A 20,254-nucleotide genomic window follows, 5' to 3' on the forward strand; every position below is an offset into this window, starting at 1 on the left:
TGACCCTAAGTGTTCAGAACAGAAGTTTTAATTTGTAGAGCATTCTGCATTACCTGTGATGCACCCCATGTACAAGACATTTACTACATCAAATTCCAAATTCACCGACCTAAACATTGACCACCTTCATAAACAAAAGAGTGGAACAAAATCATCCTGTCATTTCAGAGGTTGTCCAGAATTTCATTTTCCTCATGACTATACTGTAAGAGCTTTTTTTGAAATCTGTCAATGTACGCAATACAGCACAACAAAAATTCAGTGAAAAGTTCTGTGATAATAGTTGATTCATTACATGAATATCATGTTTCATATTTGTGAGGTGTAATTTATATACACATTTTGACAGTGGAGCCAAGTTAAGAAGAAACTGTGTACCTGACAATGGACAACAGTATTTATATAATTCAATAAAAATTATATATGGATTTTACACTTTATTAAATCTCTATTTTAAACCATCTCAATTTTCTACTTACATTTTTGGCTCAGAAAGAGATAACTGGGAGAAGGAAACTACTGTTTGGGAAAATGGGTTAATTTATGGTGTGCGCGTGCATGCATGTGCACTTTCTACTGATTTGTCTATGTTTGAGGTCCAGTAGCTGATACAGTGAAACCCACATTTAAGGTTTGTTTTGGGCAGGAATGGATCTGAACTAAGGATAAAAAAACTTGGATGAGTGCACTTCCCATTTAAGTTCTCAATTTATTCATAGCAGAGAGGACAATGTTTGAGCAGAACAACACATTTTTAGCACACAAATTCTGACAGCTTTCTTACATCTTTCATTCTTCAGTCCATACTGAACTATAAGCATTCACTGTCCATCATGTAAACCACTTTGTGCAGTAGAAAATTGGTGATCAACACCAACACTGGAAGTCATGACAGTAGCAGCGATGTGCGGAGGAAATCCTTCACTTGTGTTTTTTCTTCTGTCGTGGTTTCTTTGTATGCGATGTTGGAGAATCACTGGGTTCGCTCTGATCATCCTTGAAGGAACAAGTAAATGATCGGTATAGTAACCAAATAATAGTTGCATATAGTTTGGACTCTACAGTTACTTTTGGGAAAAATGACATACACTACTGCATCCAAAGAAATCTCAGATGGGGATTTCACTGTGTGCATGTAATGGACCTTATACAATCCATCAGGTAGTTTGGTAAAACGTGTATTGAATCAACTAGAATCATTTCAGTTTAGGACTCCTGGCAGACATGAGATTGGGCACTTAGGTACCCCTCGTAAAAGCCATAATTCCTAAACAATAAAGGAAAGCTGAAACTGAGCAATGAGAAAGTGTTCCTCAACGGATACTAACTTGGTGGTGAGGGTATGATTTTACACTACTACCTAAAGTGTACTAGAGGTACTGTCTGTTGATAAAAGGGACACCACTTTCATCTGTTAAGGCTGTGAGTGGCTGTGCTTTGTATCCATGTTGCTTATATGACTTCATCAAATGATATTTCAATATAAAGGTCCCTTCGCTCTTCACCCCAAATCACACATAGCTCCTGCATTCAGTGTACCTGGGTCCATTCTCTGCGTAACTCCTGAAGCATGTTTGGTGTAAGTAGCCCCTGAGCAAGAAGCCTCTCTGTCAGGCGACCTCGTCCAACTTGAGGCATCTCAGTGTCTTTTCCTCCTAGAAAATGTGAAATACAGGTATATCAGTACTCTTTGCAAATTATGGCTGTCCGTTACCTAAACGGAAATATTTAGTAAGCAGGTACACATTCATTTTATGGAGAAAGGGCCTTCAAATAAAAAAGAAACTGTATAATTTTGTAAGATATTAGTAGATATAGATATTATTAGATAATGTCCACATTCAGTCATTCTTGAATGTTATAACCAAAAACAGATGCAGGAACTAAACAGCAGGGAAGTTGACCATTGCAAAAGAGTCAAGGGAACATGCCTTAAGTGGGATTTTTCTGCTCCACATATGATTGGATGATCACATACTTCACAGACATGGTCACCCTTGTCAGCATAACAAAGTTTAGGAACATAACTCCACGTAGTAGTCGTTACTGAGAAGGCAGCAGTTGCGAAATTAGTCAGGAAATTCCCTGGCTTGTACACAATCTCAGGTTCTTTACCATGTTTACAAAAGCCTACCTGTGGGGCCAATCCTGAGCATTTAGAACTGTATAACAGGCAATGACTGTCAAGTACATATTACTTCGTCCATTTAATTAATTATATTTTGTCAATTAGTTGATTTTACATCATCTTACAACAACTTACACCTGGGGAATATAAAATTTTATTTAAACAATGCTACTGGAAAGTTCCCAGACTGTTATTGTTGTAAATGCCTCAGTGAATGAAGATGAGAGGGGAGACAAAAGTCATGCATCTGCAAGCCTGTTGAATCAGTGTGCCACATGACACCGTGCTGTCAGCTTGCATTGTTTTTACGTGATTTCTTTTTCAACTTTCTGTTTCCTCTTGTCTGCGATGGATGGCAGAATCAAGCAAGATGCATGAATCAAGTTTTGGGTGAAGCTCAGTAAATCTGCTACAGAAACACTTGAAATAAAAAGTGAGGCTGGTCCAGAGTTCAACAAAGAGAATGCCCATTGTCTTTCCAATGTGAAGGGGATTGTTCCCTGTGAATTTCTTCCTCCCAACACTACAGTCAACTATTGATGTTTTGAGATGCTCGAGAGAAAATATACGTTGAAAAAGACTGGAATTTTGGCACTACAGAGTTTGTGACTAAAAGCAACATGCTTATCATTCCCCATTGTCCCTACTCACCGGACGTAGCCCCCTTTGATTTTCCTCTGTTTCCCAAATTGAAAATGAAACTGATGGGACAATGTTTTGAAGCAATGTCTGACATCCAAATAGAATCACAAATGGTGCTCGAGAGTATTAAGGAAAATGAAATCAACGGTGCTTTTCAAGCATGGAAAAAATGATGGAATCGCTGTATACGTTCCCAAGGAGACTACTTTCAAGGAGATGACAGCGAAAATTGAACTATTCGATAGATATTTCTTGATATTGCTATCTACTGATTCCTATTTTTGCTCATTTGCATTCTGCATTTTTAACTATTTTAGTAGTGATTCCCAAACACTATATTTATGCAGAAAGTGTCACACAATTCCTTTCATTGGAAGTCATTCATTCCTTTAAGTGTTACATAACCTAAAGGATAAACATTCACATTTCCCACTATCGCTTTAGGTGGCTTATCATGTCTGTTATTAGAAACAGTTGCAAAATGACAGGGTCGTTGTTTATCACCTAACCGGAAAATACCATGAATTCTACCACAATCTAACTTGCTTGTCTGTCATCTGGTGTGTTTCTTTTTGAATAAAAACTAGAGTTACACATACCCTATGATTTTAGTTAAGCAATTAGTTTCCATGTCACTAACTCACTCATTGAGCCGAACTCTTCTTGAGAAGCTGCCAATTGTGCAGCTATTCAAGAACTTCCCAGCATTCTACAGAACCTGAAGATTCATCGCCATGTTCACAAGAGCCCTCCACTGATCTGTATCGTAAGCCAGATCAATCCTATCTATACCATCCAATCCTACCTCTCTTAACATCCATTTTAATATTGTCCACCCACCTATGCCGTGGCCTGTTTCCTTCTGGCTCTCCCACCAATATCCTACATGCATTCCTCTTCTCCCCCATTCATGCTACATGCCCTACCCATCTCATCCTCCTTGACTCGGTCATTCTACTTATACTTGGAGCAGAGTACAAGTTACGAAGCTCCTCATTATGCAGTTTTCTCCAAGCTCCTGTCACTTCATCTCTCTTCGGTCCAAATATTCTCCTCAGCACCCTCAGTCTATGTTCCTCCCTTAATGTCAGAGACCACGTTTCACACCCATACAGAACCACAGGCAAAATTATAGTTTTGTATATTCTAATTTTTATGCTTTTAGACAACAAACGAGAAGACAAAAAGGTTCTAGAATGAATGGTAGCAAGCATTACCCAAATTCAATCTCCTCTTAATTTCCTTCTCAATCAGATTTTTATTTGTTATAGTTGTTCCCAAATATCTGAACTATGTCACACTTTCAAAACATTTGTTAGCTATCTTCATGTCTTGATTCTGCCCTGTATTATAGTGATGAGACAGCAACATATACTTAAACCTCAAATCTAACATATAATTAGTTTTCTATGTGTTTACTTCTAGACCAAACTCGTTACTTGAGTCAATTAAAGTTTGTGTGTTTCTCTTTATTGTATCTATATTATCACCCAGTAGATTCACATCATCAGCATAGACCACGGATGATATGTCATTTAATTTCAGTCCCACCTGGTTTTCCTGGACCTTCCTAATGGAATATTCTAAAGCAAAGTTGGAGTGGCGATAAACCATCTCCTTGTTTTAGACCATTCTGGATAGGAAAATTATCAGACAGTATTTTGATTTGATGTCAAAATTCAAATTAACATAAAGGGTATATTCACTGCATTCAGATTTATATTAGTCTTCACTTTATTTCTATAACAACAAGAACAATAATAATAATAATAATAATAAATTAATTATTAAATTAAGTAAATGAATAACTTATTCTAAATATGTTGATTGACTAATAACACTAACAAACATATGTAATTTTAAAATATTCATAGTTACAGTGAAAAATATACAATTTTGAATGGCAGCAACACAAAATACAACAGAAATCAATATTTCTGACATCTGTGAATCCATTATATACAATTATGTTCTACAATAAAGTATAAGTGGATTGTAAAGGAAAGAGTATGAATTCTGTCACAATATAGTACCTCGCAGATATGACTGCTTGTGTCGGTTAATGGCAAAGTCTTCCTCATCTATAGCAGCTGACGTTCCACTGCTGACACCTGTCTCAGAGTTCTTCAGAAGACGAGTTAGCTGGAAGACACCCTGCTGGATCATGGAATCGAGCTCTGCCTGCATATCACGCACCAGAGAAGCAGCCGGGAACAAATCCATGAAGCGGTAACTGAAATCAGACAGTATGTAATTTCAGTATAGAATTCCCATATTAAGTACATGATGACAGTAGAGACAAGTATCAAGAAATGTCCATCATACCTGAACCACAGATACAAGTCCAGAACATCAAACACAGCTTCCAAATGGACAAGATCAATAATAGTCTTCGGAGGAGCAAACGGCCAGCCAATGTTACGACACAGCCAGTCTAGCGTCAAAGCTTCATTTCTGCTGTACTGCCGTGCAAACTGTAACAATGAAACACTTGCCCAGTATGGTAACATATTTAAATAACTTTGTTCTAGGATATCAAGGAGGTTGGGATTGCAGTAATACTTTAGTTTTGTGTTCAGATGATCCTTGGTTCGAATCTTGACCTGGACAATATTTATCTTCATTGAGGTTCTTCATGGTCTTACTCAGTTCCCCAAAATGCCAGGATATTACCTTGATAAATTATGATCCTACCATTCAGAGCTGCGTAGCTGAGATACTGATAATGTTTTAAAATACCCCACACCAAAAAATTCTCAAGACAACGTTCTTTTCCTTTCACCACTTGAAGAACGAGAGACAATTTCTCTGTAGGTAATGAGTAATTCAATTTTTGTACAGAGGTTATAAACATTGACTTGGCTAGTACCACCAGTTTATGCTCTTTTAACTTGAATGACAATGTATTTCTAATTCTTTTGAGATTATTTTTCTCGGGTCACAGGGACAGAGCGGTTAAGTCATGCATATGTGTCTGGCTTGCCTGTTATAGAATTAGCATAACTGTCATGCCACTGGAAATCGCCCCGCTTCATACATTATTTGCTATCTACAGTACTGACCCGCTCAACCAGAATAGTGACTGATTTTGGACACAAAGTTTCCACTTCTCAGTTCAAGTTTGGGGTGCTCAAGACAATTGTTCAATGGGCACTAGGGATCTCTCCCTGGGATAAAGCAGTTGAGTTGGTCTGAGGGATGAGTCAGTTCATTGCAACTTAGAAGTAGCACCCAGCATTCATATGCAGTAAAACATCAGTGAATGTAAAGAGAGCAGAGGGCAGTGAAATAGTAGCAAACTAAAAGTGATGGGAATATTGTGAAAAAGTGAAAAGAACTGCTCCAAAACATGACAAACATTACAATACTGTCAGTACTGAAATTACTGATATCATACCCTGAAACAAAAGACTGCTTGGATGTTCGTGATTTAGTGCATAACTTACGTTAATGCAACGAGTTAATGCTCAACGTTGCATGAACCAATGTTATGTGGTATATCATGAAAAATCATTCCGGTATTTTTTTTAGTATATCATATGTGTTCTGTAAGTACTGATAATAATCTCACGTGGATATGTGGAGTGTAGTTTACTATCTAAGACAGACACATTTGACTGTGTATCTTGTTCATGGTAGACTGCATTAAACACTGGCATTGGGACACCATCTGATAGCAGGTGGGACTCGACTGGAATACAGTAGAAAGCAGGGGAAGAGATTATATAACAAATTTTGAAACTTTCCACTAAATCTTCAATACATGTGGCAATAGGATATATTTATTTTCCTGTTTGATAATGATAAATGATGTGACATTTAACATCACCCCTACATAAAAAATTTTGTCAACAGTCATTAGAAATTTTGGATATGAAAAATGCAGAGAGGAAGAAAGATAGTGATGGACTGCAGGTTGTGTTTTTATGTACTTCTCTCAAGCAATGCATAATAAGGTAAGAAGGAAACAAATGTCCTGCAATGGAACATTACCTTCAGGAACATGGTGCAAACAAATGGTAATTTCCTGTTGATCGGTGCACAGCAGAAGACATATCTGGCACGAAGAGGCAGGGGAACGTGCTGAATCATATCTGCCAAAAACTTGAAGTCTTCTATGTTACACATGAAGTACAGGGAGTCGTCCACTGTACACAATGTGACAAAGATATCCTGGCAACACAAGATGAATAAGCATTGTGTCAGAAACACTGTATTTACCTAACTTCCAAATATGATTTGAAGCTAAAATAATTTTATAGCAACTGCATTTAATACATAAGTTATGTTAATGCCTATTTGATGTTCTAATGAAACAATAATGGCAGTAAATAGCCTTAACACGATACATGTCTTGCCATGAGAAAACAAGGTCATTGACCCCTCAGTCCACAACCACTATTATATTCAGAGTAATGATGGTGCACATGTCTTGGATAGGGTGGGACTCAGTAATCCACTCCAAAGTCCTGATCCAGCAACTGTAATCTCATCATGTGTTGCTGGGCTCGTGACTAAGGAGTAGCTGAGAGAGATAGACTGGTATGCAAGCTCTTCACTGATGGGCCTTCCAGTAACTGTCTAGGAAGCTACTGGCCCTGAAGAGCAAACATTAGAGGCCAGTATAAGTGTTCCTAACTGTACACTGTGGGAGCACCTGTTTGTTATGTGCCCCTTGGAAAGCAGTGGGCAAGAGAAGGAATGCCTCTACCAGTAGCAGTACCAATGTAGCAGTTGGATGATCATACATGCCTGATGATGGCCTCGTCTGACCAAAGCATGACATAAAATATATACAAAACAAAAATTAAGTGGTGTTTAATCAACAATCTTTGAAGTGCTGAATATACAAAAGTGAGTGTATATATATATATATATATATACCAAGTGGCAAACTATAGCAACAGGATACTCGCATATAATATCTCAGGATAAAGGTTGTGAGGACGAGAGATGGATGGGACTGACAATCTTATCTGATCCCCAGGTTTTATTATCAGTGGCAATGATTCTCTTGACAAGACATACTGTATACTTCTGAAGTTGCGTTACATTTTCAAATGTTTCGCATTAAGACATAGTCTGTGTTAGCACAAGTACAGTACCATAAGATTTGAGAGTGTTGAATTAGGCAGATGGTATGCATACAGCTCTATCTGCTCAGCTGTGGGGTGCAGCCCTGCCTTCACAATTGGTTCTGGCGACTGGGACAGCAGATTCTTCAGTGTATTTAAGTCCTCGGGTTTAAACGTTGTTACAAAGCCCTGCAAAATGTCACAGTCCAATAACAGCAATTCTCAGTTGTAAATTAAGTAGTGTTTTGTACCTTTCTATGGCATGGCAAGATGATATAATGAATATCCTGTATATACATACAATGCTCCTCTATTATCTGTTTATACGTCTTCATAAATAAATTTTCTGTTAAAGAATTGTACAGTTCTTGATACTACTCCCATTAAAGAATATTTATCTTGAAGTAACGCACTGAGCAGGCTACTGTGGTGCCGCATCAGCATCAGTGGGTGTAAGCACCTCTATATATAACGTTTCGTTAGAGCCACTAAAAAGTTAATTACAAATTACATTCTTGGGAGGGGGTAAAGGGCAGATAGCGTGTAGGGCTGACAAACTTGCTGCCATCTGTGAGCCGATGTCGAGAAAGTGTGGGAACCTCAACATCTGATGACTCTATGGGCCTCCATGGCCTGTTACAGGGATACCTTTACTTTACTTTTACACATCTATGACACTGTAAAGTGTTATGATTGATAGTTAACTGGCAAAATTTAATTACAAGATCCATTTATATTAAAGTCTGGAGGCATTTGATAATTCAACAGTTCAGCAAGCCATAAAGTTTTGTGTAGAATACAATTTGAATTTACATTATGCCCCCGCCCCCACCACCCCCCTCAAAACATACAACAGTATATGAACATGTTCAGTCCACTTTCATTCATTAGTTAGCTAGAGGAAGGATTATGTATCAGCTTGTAATGAGTACAGTCAGTTACACGGACCTTCTCATACTGGGTGCCGTAACGCCCAGCTCGTCCCGCAATCTGCAAAGCTTGGGACACTGAAATGGTGTTCATCTCCTTCTCACCCTTCTCATTGACTGTTGGCTTGATGAGGGAGTAGAACACGACTCGCCGAATACTCCTGTAAAATGAAGACAGCCTCGTGGTGTAGTGGTTAGCATTCTTGCTCCATATTCAGAAGTCCGCAATCTTATTCATCTGAGCTTTCTCAGCCCCTCTAAAGAAAATCTGAACCCTCTGCCCACTATGAGCGGACTTCATTTGCTCAGCAACAATCAGTAAGTAGGGCATTTTGTCAAGTCTCATATGCTAATGTTAAAGAGAAAAGAAGGGGCTTTCACACTACCAAAATCTGTGCTTATCTGAAGTTAGTATGCACAGATATTGCCAGTTCTTGTGCATGCAACAGCATTTATCCTCATGAAACCTTGGTGTTCCTAACAGGTAGTTCTATAGAAGGGCTTGGCTGTCAAATGGATATCTGTCACAAGAACTTACTATGAACTTACTTTATAAGTGTCTATTTATAGTCATCTTGCCACTTCTCATATCATGCAATATAATCTATGCAGCTGACAACAGCTGTCACTAAATAACTCCAAACACTCTTCACTAATAGTGATACGTATATGAAGAAGTTTCATGAAAAGGAGTATTCAATCTTTGTCATGCCTTGACATTCACAATTATCTCCATCAGTTTAAATTCTGTCACGTTTCCGATACCAAATGGCAAAACAAGTCAGTGCCTGGGAGAAAATGATGAATGCAGTTACAAGTCAATTCACGCATCTACATAACATCCGAATTTCAGCTGTAGTGATGTGACCCATTAATGATGCCTACATTACCTTCTGCCCCTTCTGTTCATTTACTGACACTGAAGCCCATCAATTTCAAATTATATGACGGACAGATGGCAGATATAGAAGAACCATTAACCTCTCACTGTGAGAACCTAACATATTTTGTAATGAATACCATATGACTGACGCTAGTAAGGGTGGTCTAGAAGTAAACACATAGAAATCTACAAAGACAAAACAACTCCATCCAGTGCGACTATTGAAGTTTTTACTACTTGAAAACTTAACACCCTTACATGTTTCAGTTCCTACTGACCATCATCAGAGTGACATCGATACTTTTTGGAAACTACTATCACCATAGGTGTTTTGAGTGTTAAAATACATATACATACAATGTTTGTAATGTAGAATATATACAAAATCCAACATTTCCACAACTACAGCAGCTTTCTTGGTATATTAAAGTTTTTAAAACTTTGTTATTCAAGTTAAAATTTATAAACCAAGTAGCTTCGTGTCCCTTCCCTATTGTCTTTATTGACGGGGCTGAACTTGTGCCGCCTGTCTCTCGTTAGAAGGAGATTCTTAGTATCATCCTGTGTTTGTTTGTGGCATGCCAACACAGCACAACACGAACAAACACAGGACAATACCAAGAATCTCCTCAAGAGAGACAGGCGGCACAAGTATATCACAGTATGACTCACAGGTTCAGCCCCATGCCAATGGCATCTGTTGCCACCAGGACCTTGCAGGAGTTGTCAGGGTCATTGAACTTCTGGGCTTGAGCAAGTTTTGTGCCTGGAGGCAGACCACCATAGATAACAGCAACCTCATGCCCCTTAGCCTCAATGCCTCTAGACACAGAATATATGTCATGTTTGCTGAAGCAAACTATGCAATCTCCTGGTTGCACTGCCTCCAGGGAACCCATCGCTGAGTCCTCCACCTCCAGGTCTGTCAGACGCTTGTATTTTCGTACCTGCACATACAGAGATTCAAGGTGAAAAACCCCTTTAAGTGCTATTCAGGTTTATTTTCAATGCACGGTTTCCACTATCTAAAAAACTAGGAATTAAAATATACAAAATTTATATCTTTCCTGTGTTACTGTATGGGTAAGAAACTTGGTAACTAATTCTAAGAGACTGTAGGTATTTGAAAACAGGGTGCTAAATAGAATATGCTCCTTGTCAAATATTATTAGGATGATCAAGTCAAGGGGGTGAGATGGTCAGCAGATGTAGCAAGCACAGAGGAAAAGAGAAGTAATAGTGAAGAAAAGACACAATCAGGAAAACCTAGACACAGACAGGAAGATACTAAACCTGGATTATAAAGAAACAGGATGGGAAGGTGTTGACTGAATTCATCTGGTTCAGGATTGGGACATTTGGTTGGTTCATGTGAACATGGTAATGAGCCTTTGCATTTCATAAAATTTTTCAAATTTCTTGAATAGGGAAGAAACTATTAGCTTATCAAAAAAGGTTGAACTCAATTGAGTTCATTCATATGGTAGTGATTAATTGCAATATTAACATTATTAGTTAAAATATGAATTTAATTTTTGATTACACCATAAGTCAGTACAATATTTGGGAAAAAAAATACGCAATTCTTTAACTGCTTCAGAGTCCCCAACCCTGTATCTGTTTCTGACTTAAAAATATCGCAGATTGCTCCTTCAATTTCCTAGCATGAGACAGAAAAAGAAAAACACCTCGACATCCTCTCCTGTTGTTGACATAAGAGACCGGACTAGCTCGACAGCTCCCTCCTCACCACACAGGTGTATTTCCTCGGCCATCACGCCAAGCAGGGCCCTGGTCCATGCCCAACCTCGTCCTGTATCCCGCATCATCTGGATCTCATCAATGATGGCCACTTCATCTGTGAGAGACAGCCCATGTCTTTAAATACAGAGATTTGCTTATTTATACTCTCAGCCAGGCCAAGCCATAGATAAAGCAGTGACATGACATCTCCTTACTATGAAGGCATGAGCGCAGTTCTACGGCAGTTCATGTGATCATTCTTGAGAACAAAATAACAATGGGTCAGGTTATTAACTGCAGCTGTCTCCTACCAATTATCAGTCTGATGCTTACAACATTATTTTCCACCACAAGTTTAAAAATACAAAAATTAATTCACAACTCATTACATTTCTTCCCATTCTTCTTCTATTCGACTTTTCTGTTCTATATGAAACTTCCTTTCTGCAAGACTGAGAGGTAATTATGTATAGGTGGGGCACACAAATAACTTTAAAATTTATGGTGAAGTCAGTGTTGCCAACGTTAAAAGTTAATTTGTAGAAATATGGTGCAATGTCTAACCTCAACCGTTTTCCTCCAACAAGCTTACAAGATTAGAATTCTGGTTTTACTTTTAAAGTGTTACTTCTTTGGTTCTATTTTTAAATGTTACATTTCAGTTTTGTTTTTGAAATAAACATCTAGAGTATGGCAGAGAACACTGCCATAAATTTTGAAGTTGCTTGGGTCAGTATTTTAATTTACACTAACAGTCTATAATGGTACCATTTAAAGTACATCACAACTATAAAAGTTACTGTGTATAAGTTGTCAATGTGTACATTTACCTGAAATCAAACCAGTCATGTGATCTTCATAATTTTTGATTTCAAAAGCATGTATACCTGCAAAATGTGACTACCATTTTCAATGCTCACATACATGGAACGTTGACAGATGTCATTTCCACAGTACATGACACGTGACTCGATGGGTCCCCATTAGACTGGGAAAACTTCCGTTCCTCTCCTGTCACCAGATCACATGGTGTGCCCTAAGATAAACAGAATACAATATTCTCCTTCCTTTCAACACAAAGGAGCATAATCTTAGTGTCCTACAGGTAAGCCAGTAAGTCTGCTGCCATTGCTGTACCAGGCTTGTAGCTTATTTAATGGCTCCATCAATATGTGAGCCTGAACAGCGTCAAATGGTAGGGTGGGAGTGAATAGTAAAATGGATAGGATTTGGATGGAAGCCATTCTAGTCTAATTGGGCCACTACACTGGCATTTCCCAGGAGATGCTGAGGAAACTGAAAAGAACCTCAGTCTGGGTAGACAGTGTTCCAGCTGAGATTCAAACAAAGTACCTCGCACGTAGAAGTTCAGAGCATTATCACTACATCAACCTTTGAAATGTACTATAAAATTAAATATCTGAATAAAGTGCACTGAGGGAATATAGATCTGCTGTAGCATAAAACCGGGTACAATACAATACGAATAGCAGGTGCACATTTTTATTGTTCCTCTGTGAACCATTCTACACCTCCCTGCCATTCTATTCATCTCAGCGAAAGTCATAATATTGTTATTCACATATTTAACGAAACTTTGTGAATGTACAAACTCACATCGCTACTGCGGTGATGATTCCATAACATAGTCCATCTAGAAACTAAATAAAATTGAGTCCATGTTATTGTCACTCACCCTTTCATTGCTCTTGTTAAATACTTCAGAAGCTAAAAGTTTCAAAGGGCCACAGTACACTCCAGACTTTGAATTCAAGAATCGCTCCAAGGCATGGAAAGTTTTCCCACTATTTGTAGGTCCAGCATGGAAAATTATCTTCCTTGTGAGGGTTCGAGCACCAGGATACCTTCAATAGAAACCACGGTACTAGAAATCAGGAATTCATATGCAGTACAATGAATATTACGGTTTAGCTAACATATTACCAGTTTGCTGGGCTTCTCAAGTCACTTATTTTCTTGAGATCATCCATACACTCAAGATGTGGGAACATCTGTCTTGCATGGCGAAGAAAATAAGGAAATATATCATCAACATGACCTGCTCCTTGAAGAATGTCACTTACAACAACATGAAGGTCAACGGGCAAAGCTTCTGCCTCCAGACAGTATCGACGAAAACTTACATATGCTTGATGGAGAAGATAATCTGAAATAGGAAGTATTATATCTTTCAATGTCGCAATCAGTTGTCTCAGAATTGTCTTTCAGCTGCTATTCATCCATGAATGTATATTATGTGACACACTACAGAAGAGAGGACAGAACTGAGAAATGATTCAAGGTGACCATACTATACAGATGTCCTCCGATGATAAATGCATTACTTACGACAATATGACCTGCTGTAACTATATGAAAGCATTGAGAAGTATTTTATATACTTACTGTCAAGTCCATTTTCTAATGCCAGCAATTTGATTTCCTTCTTTTGGTAAAACTTGTTCAGAACTTTCAGTAAGTCTGATTTATTCAATGCGCCTGTCAACTCTGCCCCAACGTTGATATCATCAGGATTCGGCGTAACTGGTACAGGAATAAAGAGCGAGGAGAAGTTTGCATCATCCTTTTTTCCGCGACACTGGGAGCAAGCTACAAAATTTCGATGCCATTTATAACGAAATTTGCAAAAGGAGACACCTCCTTTAGCTGCATGAATTAGGCTCAAAGAACGTAGCGTTAATTTACTTCCGCTGCTAAACATATTTCAAGTAGATGTATATCACCAACCAAGAATGTGATAAACAGATATTTTTATAAATAACATTGCTTTCAAAACTCGGCAAAACATAACCTCAAGGCAGAACCGGAGACAACATTGCACGGATTACAGAATTGATACCGGAAACGTAAATAACATATGGTTGTATATTCCGCGTCGTGGTAGCAATCGCATTTGGTAACTCTGGTGCTCCCTAGATGGCAAAGCTAGGCTGTCGTGCTGTTCTGCCATCTGAAGGAATTTCTGAAAATTAGTGCTCTCGATTTGAACACAATGGGATCCAAATTTTGATATGTTGTACATTATTTAAATAAATAACCATACGTAATGGACACTATCGAATGGTCAGTTCTGCTTTTACGGATTAGACCCCCTTTCCCGTAATATCTCTCAATTAACTTGTAAAATTATGAACTCTTTTTAGACAATCGGTATAACTCATACCATAACAAAGTCTAGTATGAAATTTGTTTGAATTTGTATTATATATGTTACAAAACAAAAATTTATGTGCGTCCAGCAAAGTGCTTTTCTTTTTATACGAGAGGAATGCTCTACTCCATTTTATTCCTTGTAAGCAGAATGCTGCTCACTTCCTGCAGTCTAGTTATCAATGAGAGTTCCGACAAATGACCGCTTCAATGACAACCCTGACCGTGACTTGACAGTTCTGCTGAAACCGTGGCGCAAAAGCAGTCCCTGTTATTTATTCAGTATATTCAGCCCATTCAACTGCAACTGCAAAAATTTCTTTGAAATCTTCTGGAAGCTGATGTTTCCCAGAGCACGTTAAATTTTAGAGGTGAAAGGTGAAAGACGCTGAGAGCCAGTAATATTTGATTTATAAGATTTGAGATTTTCATTGCGGTTACTATGAAGAAAGCAGTGTTCTGGAATGTGGCACCGTGTAGATATGGTGTTAACCGACGTTTCGGAGGAACGTATCGCCTCCATCTTCAGGGTAGAAAGAAAAATAAGAGAATCCGCAAGCAAGGAGACCGTGAGAATCGGTACAAGCAGACTGCTGTTGGAATCACCGTTTCTTCGCTTGCGGATTCCCTTATTTTTCCTTCTACTCTGAAGATGGAGGCTATACGTTCCTCCGAAACGTCGGTTAACACCACATCTACACGATGTCACACCCCAGAAGACTGCTTTCTTCTACGTTTGATTTGTTAGCTTTTCTAAACTGTGACGTCAAGTGTAACGTTTCTTCTGTTGGTTTATTTCTGAATAACAAGAACCACATAAATGAAAATAAATTCTGCATTTTATTTAAAAATATCTTACTGCTTATTATTGAAAATTGATACATGTTTGTGACGCGATCAGGATGAAATATACAAATCAGTAGAAACTATTAAGTTACTGGATGACTCATTAGAATATCTAATAAAAAACCTTCGTGGACAGTGAATCCATTAGACTCTCTGAAACCGAAACATTTTGAACGATGTCATTACGTCACATCCTCAGCGTAACAAACTGAAGGAAGACCGAAAAATAATATACCCCTATAAAGTGTTCTAATTTTTCATATTCACCGATCTGGGAATCTCAAATCCAGAATCCAACTTTGATTGAGGGGCCAGATAACTCAATATAGCGAGTAAGGTAATGGGTGGACTAAGGGGTCCCTCTTCGAATCACGGCTGGATCAAGACCGGCTGTGGTCCTTCTATCCAATGAATTTCGGGGATCTATCCCAGATGTTAAACTACCTCAATATGATGCTAACCACTCTTCTACATCTATTGAAAAGTGAAGCGTATGTGGAGCTTTACTTCTACTCCCCCATACGTCACACTTACTGTGCTCTATCAAAGACAATGATAACTTTGCTTTTTTACTTTCAACCTTTGATTTGGATCTGTCACCAAGAGAAATGCACGGTTATTAATTTGGAAGTGGGCGATCGATCTTACACGTTCTTTTAACTGTTCTCCGCAAGTAAAAGCGATTAGATTCTGTCGGTTTATAAATCAGATAAATTCATATTTTATTTAAGATCATGAATTACTCTATAATTTTAATTCTACTATACAGAACAGTATATATTCTCAGTTTTTAACTCTTGCATAAAAAGACTTTCATGTGTAGATACAAGCGAACCAACGTATGATTGCCCGCTGCCAAAACGCAGACCACTCTGTGACGTACGGTGGAGCAGGAGGAAAGCCATTGTCTGACGTCACAGGCCGTGTAGCTCTCCGCACTTCTCTCACATAATCTTCTTCAATGACGTGTCAAGAGAACAATAGAGGGCCTCGCCTTTCGGGGGCAATCATTAGTTGGCCTCTTCATATAAAGTAGTGTAAAAGTGACAAGCAAAATGCATCTAGAAGACGTAGGAAGAATAATTTCAACATAGTCCTACTCATTTCACAATGATGAAGCAGGAACATCTTCCTAATCGTGCGTAGGTCACGATGACAAAGCAGGAAATACTAATCATTATTTACAAACTGCAATAAAATATAAGTGACGTATAACAATTTTGTTCTTTTTTGCTTGTCCACTCCATTCAGATAATTGAAGATGCTTAATTATATCTCAAAACGTAAGATTTTCGGGCACCAGATTCATGTTTCTCTTTTTTTCTCATGCGTTTTGTTCGAGACATAGTTCGCAAGTTGGCACTAACTTCGCCGACAAACGGTGGTCGCTCCGTCGCTATGTTTCGCTTGCGGACTAAAGCCACGAAGTTGGTTTTTATTACATTCAAGAATTTTAAAAATAAACGGATGTAGTTTTTATTGTAAAGACGGTGTTATTCTTGTGTGATTTGAAACAAAACTGGATTAAAGGGACCAGTGTTAGTAGAACTCCCCAGTAAGTATGAAATAGGCCACGCTATAGCTCAAGGGGTTATTCGCTGGCTCCCAACCGCGGCGGCCCAGGTTCGAGCTCTGCTCTGGTCAAGTGGGATTTGTGGTGGACAAAGTGGCGGTGGTGCAGGTTTTCTTTCCCTTGCCAATCTTCATTCCACCAATTGCTCCACAATCACCCTCACCTATCATCTTGGGCTGGTACAATAAGCCAGAAGTGGCCGCAGTACAAGGGACTTAGTTCCACCCCACTAGCAATAAAAAAATTATGTAATTTCTGAAATATTCTTTCTTCAGCAGTCCTGGAGTTTTTGCAAGCGGACAAACGAACAAATAAATAGGAAGACAGCCATATCAAAATTCATGTCCGAATTCTTGCAGTTCATCTTCGTGAGTATGCAAGAAATTACGAAATATATACAAGTATATTGACACTGTTCCGACCGCTTCTCATCCGTGACGTATGATAGGCCCATTGTTCATCTCCATCCACCCTGCAGTCTCTTCGCGGTATTTAAATGTTATAATATTCCACAAATTTAAACGGCGCTTCCGTAGATCAGCTTATCCTCTTTAGCGAGCATCATAACAAGGGACGGTATCCGCCGACCTACAATTATAGGCAACATTTCATGCTCTGTGTACCGATGTTGCCATGACGACGAAATTAAAAGAAAATTTTAGGTCTGGGATCGAGGGTGAGGTAAGTTGGGATGGGTTGAGTTGGTTGCTTCTGCTCCATTTCATATTCCACTATCCATTAAATAACAAATGTATTAACTTATCAAGCTTATGAAGTCCATGGAGAAGACATTCATACTAAAAATTGATGTCTTTCCAAAATAATTCGGAATAACCAGGCGTAGATAGTAGAATCCTAAAAGAAGGGTATCAATAAAAATATCTGTTGTGCAGGAATTAACTGTGTTCAGTTTGGTGAACATAATGTCTAATGGCAGGTTTTTGTTATGATTGTAATGAACCTTCAGGATGCCATGCGTTATCCTCACGCTATTATTTCTTTGAGGTTTAGTTTAAACTCATTTTCCCATCTATTCTCTAATCCAGATTAACACGTTCCCAGAGGATTCCCCTTAAATTTTATAGTCCTACCTTCTTTTCCAGTCTGAGCTACTTTCTAGTCTCTGCTGATTATCCTAATTCAGTGGTTCCGCATAGAAACAATCAGGTTATGGTAAAAATTAATTTATACCATTTTAGGCTTCATGGATTCTGAACCTACTCTTCGGTAAAGTACCGTAGTTCGTGTGCAGATATTACCAAATATCGTGGCCATGCTACACATGGTGTAGTCTCTTGAGGTTCATTCTTGGTGGGACATGCAGCACGCATGAACAAGAAAAATCTTTGCAACTTTATTGTAGGATGTCTGTAAGGGAGGAGGTTACTTGAGAGACATACATGCATACACGAGGATAATATTAAACTGAATGTTAATTAAACGTGTAGTTTGGATGTGCAGTGGTTGCATCTCACTAAGAATTCACTCCAACAGTGGAATCTTGTAAACATGTCAAAATATAGCATAATTATTTTTCATTAATATTAATTTATTTAATTTTAATTGTATTTGTAAATCGGAGTTGCATTGGCTTCATTGTGTGTTGTGTGTCCTTTATTGGTTGAGTAGTTTTGTGCGCTGTGAGTTCTTTGGGTGTGGTATGTGTTTGTGTGATGTGTCTCATTGCAGTATTTGCAGTTTAAAAGTAAATAATTATAATGTGTTAGAACTGGGATTCTCTGGCGCGTAAGGCTGACAACTTTACCGCCATCTTTCTGCTGATTGTCTAGATAATGTGGGACCCTCAACTTCTCAGAAACCTATGGGACTTCGCGACCTGTTACAGGATTACCTGTTACCTGTTGCTTACTTACTTTACTTTTAGAACTGGGATTCTCAGGGTTGTAACTATGAAGAATATGTGAAGACGTCTAGTCTGGTAGAAGTTTACCGATGTGCAGGATTCGGCGAGTATATCACTGCTTCTCTGTATGGACACATACTCCCTATTAATGAACTGCGCCTAGGTCCTGAGTTTGGCCCATTCCCTTAGGTGCTCTGATTAATGTGCAAAAAAGTTCTTTTCATTTCCATGCGTGCTGCAGTCCCTGTAAATTTCGTAGTCCTTGATTCCCTCAGTGTAATAATCTGTAGCTTTAAGCACAAATTATGAAGCTTTTCATTATTTAATTTTATACGGACTTTATATTTTTTCTTATGTTAATTCTAAGTATTTTCCTCAGTACAGTATTTCCTAAACTTGCTACGGGCTGGAGGACTGAGGTGTCGGAGTTCAAGTCCCGGTAGGGCGAAGAAATTTCACCTCTCTACCTCTTCCAGAATGTTCCTGGGGTCCCACAGGCTCCGATCCAATGGGTACCGGGTGCTCTATTCCCGGGCGTAAAGCGGCCGTGGCGTGAAGTTTACCACTCATCTCCAATTAGTTCTCAAGTCAACAAAATGTGGATCTGTACATCCATTTCCCCATACGCCTTCGTGGCCTAGTGCTTAATTAGTTTAGCAGAAGGACCTTACTTTTTCTTTTTTTTCAGAAGACTGCAAATGAGCACTCCTCTTCAAGTCAAAGTACACCATAACAATTTGCTGAATGTGTTAGTATAGATTGCAAACAAAATGGGACTATATAACAAAATCAACTTTTTCTTCACCGCACTTCCACAGCTGCGCTGTTCCACTGTAGAGAGATACCAAGATTTGAGAAACAAAGTCCGAACTACAGTAGACGCATATGTGCTTCTTCAGGCGTGATCTGTCGGTATTACGTACATGGGCTTGTCTCCAAATTCAGCCAATCAGCAGTCTTCACTGTTGCACACGACGCAAGCCATTATGTTTGAACTTGATGTTGTGCCAAAATAAATTAAGATTGCGCTGACCTATATTTTCTTCTTCTTCTTCTTCTTTGGACCCGTAATAATTCTGCGAGTGACGTCACGTCCAAGAACAGGCCCAAATGTCGAGGGGGGCCGTGACGATCTGACTGACTTAAGAATGATAAGATTTTACTAGAGACCTGATTTGTGTCTAATTTTCAGTTTATAGTACAACAAGGAATTGTGCAGACCATGGGGAATTATCGTATTTAAGAGACCGGCAACAAGGAGTTCGTATCTGTATTGCCGATGCGGTATCTCTTTTGTCTCCTTGAACCAATTAAATGAAAAATACTGACTTACTTTCGTAATTACTTACTTATGGAGCTGACCCCTTCTTGAGGAGAAGCCAAATCTGCAGCTACTCAAA

General features: G+C 38.6%; 1 protein-coding gene across 1 annotated transcript; it reads right to left on the reverse strand.

The window, feature by feature from the left end:
* Nucleotides 1–684: 684 nt before the first annotated feature.
* Nucleotides 685–14,257, reverse strand: LOC111873589 (ATP-dependent RNA helicase SUV3 homolog, mitochondrial). The gene is made up of 13 exons (XM_023868422.2): nt 13,807–14,257; nt 13,345–13,567; nt 13,097–13,265; nt 12,325–12,436; nt 11,346–11,515; nt 10,330–10,604; nt 8,794–8,935; nt 7,876–8,034; nt 6,764–6,943; nt 5,096–5,244; nt 4,804–5,003; nt 1,540–1,655; nt 685–996 (listed from the first exon to the last, which is right to left on the reverse strand). Exons 1-13 carry the CDS (start codon nt 14,120–14,122, stop codon nt 922–924), a joined length of 2,286 nt encoding a protein of 761 aa, XP_023724190.1. The 5' UTR covers nt 14,123–14,257; the 3' UTR covers nt 685–921.
* Between the last annotated feature and the right edge of the window lie 5,997 nt (nt 14,258–20,254).

The sequence above is a fragment of the Cryptotermes secundus genome, unplaced genomic scaffold (genome assembly GCF_002891405.2).
Source record: "Cryptotermes secundus unplaced genomic scaffold, Csec_1.0 scaffold631, whole genome shotgun sequence".
Taxonomy (NCBI): domain Eukaryota; kingdom Metazoa; phylum Arthropoda; class Insecta; order Blattodea; family Kalotermitidae; genus Cryptotermes; species Cryptotermes secundus.